Source organism: Etheostoma spectabile, chromosome 17, assembly GCF_008692095.1.
Source record: "Etheostoma spectabile isolate EspeVRDwgs_2016 chromosome 17, UIUC_Espe_1.0, whole genome shotgun sequence".
In the NCBI taxonomy this organism is placed as follows: Eukaryota; Metazoa; Chordata; class Actinopteri; order Perciformes; family Percidae; genus Etheostoma; species Etheostoma spectabile.
This window is the reverse complement of record NC_045749.1, coordinates 22,932,435-22,934,282: the sequence shown is the minus strand read 5'-3', so window position 1 is coordinate 22,934,282 and position 1,848 is coordinate 22,932,435. Positions and strand designations below refer to the sequence as shown.

Below are 1,848 nucleotides of genomic sequence, written 5' to 3'. Positions count from 1 at the left end.
GATCCTGGGATTCAATCACAACTTTTTGTTTATAAAAATAATACATTAATACATCTTTTTAAATTTGACTGAAAGAGACAATTATATTGTTAATTTCAATTATTTTTTCCGAGACATGTTATTGTGCAACAGCATTTGTAAATGTAACCGCTGTAATTATTAATATTTTGTGGTTGAACTGACTGTGATGTCCTGGTCCCTCCCCAGCCCTGGAGGAGGCGAAGGACATCTGCCGCTACCTGAGGCCGCTGCAGCGTCTGTTTGAGGACATGGAGACTGCGGAGTTCCCTGATGTCCGGGCTCAGATTGGCCCGCTGATGCACACCGTGTGCCTGGTGTGGGCCACCTCCAGATACTATAACACCCCCGCCCGCCTGGTGGTCTTGCTGCAGGAGACCTCCAACCTCCTCATACAGCAGGTCAGCTGCAGGCTCTGCTCTGTGTCCCGCGGTCATCCAAGAGCCGGCTTTTCTCTGGTGTAGTTATTGGCCTGGTTGCTGAGCAGTCATCATGTGGCTGCTGGGTCTGGACCTGGGTCTTGCCCTGGTTTATGGCCTGGGCCTGGGTTTGTGTCTGTGTCTGTGTCTGTGTCTGTGTCTGTGTCTGGTCTGGTCTCGTCTAGGTCTTGCCCTGATTCATGGCATGGGTCTGGCCTGGGTCTGTACCTTGGCCTGGGCCTGGGTCTGGGCCTGGGCCTGGGCCTGGGCCTTTCCCTGATTCATGGTCTGGGTCTGGGCCTTTCCCTGATTCACGGTCTGGGTCTGGGTCTGGCCTGGGCCTGGGCCTGGACCTGATTCATGGTCTGGGTCTGGGCCTTTCCCTGATTCATGATCTGGGTCTGGGCCTGGATCTGGCCTGGGTCTGGGTCTGGGTCCGGGTCTGTAGAGATCAAGGCCAGTTGTTTGTATCCAGGTATCGTCTATAATGCATTTCCTCTGTGGTTTCCAGTGTGAACCCGACAGAAGAGGCCTACTGCTCTGGGGACTGCACAGCACTGGTGGGGGCTGTGGTCTAAAGTTGATAATCGTCTTTTCAAATCGTTGTGTGACTCAGTGATTCAGGACATGTTACCGTTGCCTTAGTAACTGTCTTTACACACTTTAAAGGGATAATGTTGGCAGATTGAATATGAATAGAATAGATAGAATCTTTTTAAATTGTGGGGTTTGGAGCTAGCGATGACAACTGTCACAAGCACATTTGATCAGCTTTGGTTCGCTAATCACTTGTTTTGGAAGGAGAACTATGTAAACAGGTCTTAAATGAGCACCTCAGAGGGTCATACATACTATTGTACTAGAAGCTGAGACCATGTCCCAGGCAGGATGGTAGCGGTTGATGACGTCTGGAACAGTGATGTCACTGGGTCGCTGTCTGTGCGGCCTAAGGACACAAATGACAAAGCTTTCATGAAATGGGAATTATTAACTAAACATGTTATCTGTTGCTATAACAACACCTGAGCTGTGCTGCTGTGTACCACCAGGCCCAGGTGTATGTTGCCCCAGAAGAGGTTCTGAGAGGAGAGGCTTCAGAGAGTCTCCTGAAGGTGCAGACCTGCCTGGACATCCTGCAGCTCTTCAAGAGCACCTACAAGGACCGGAGGGCCAATCTGAGCCAGTATCAGTGGAACGGGAGCTGTGTGAGGCCCTGGGACTTCTCCCCCCTGTTGGTCTTCTCTAGACTGGACCGCTTTATTAACAGAGTCAGGACCATTGAGGCGAGTATGGAATTAGGATTCATGATAACTGAGACATGTCTGCAGTTGTTGCTCTGTGGATAGAGATGCCAAAGTTAAACTTACCTAAATCTTTACAGTGAAACTGCACTGTAGCTTGATTGCCCCCC

General features: G+C 50.1%; 1 protein-coding gene and 1 long non-coding RNA gene across 2 annotated transcripts in view; one reads left to right on the top strand and one right to left on the bottom strand.

Annotated features, from left to right (window-relative positions):
- LOC116705671 (dynein heavy chain 9, axonemal) overlaps positions 1-1,848 on the top strand; it is a 144,167-nt gene that overhangs the window by 3,905 nt on the left and 138,414 nt on the right. Inside the window, exons 5-6 of the mRNA XM_032542041.1 lie at positions 208-419; positions 1,487-1,720. Of these exons, the coding sequence (XP_032397932.1) occupies positions 208-419; positions 1,487-1,720 (446 nt within the window). The remainder of the gene's footprint in view (positions 1-207; positions 420-1,486; positions 1,721-1,848) is intronic.
- The window catches only part of LOC116705680 (uncharacterized), a 16,589-nt gene that overhangs the window by 6,868 nt on the left and 7,873 nt on the right, over positions 1-1,848 (bottom strand). Inside the window, exon 2 of the long non-coding RNA XR_004335991.1 lies at positions 1,087-1,089. This is a non-coding gene — a long non-coding RNA (uncharacterized LOC116705680). The remainder of the gene's footprint in view (positions 1-1,086; positions 1,090-1,848) is intronic.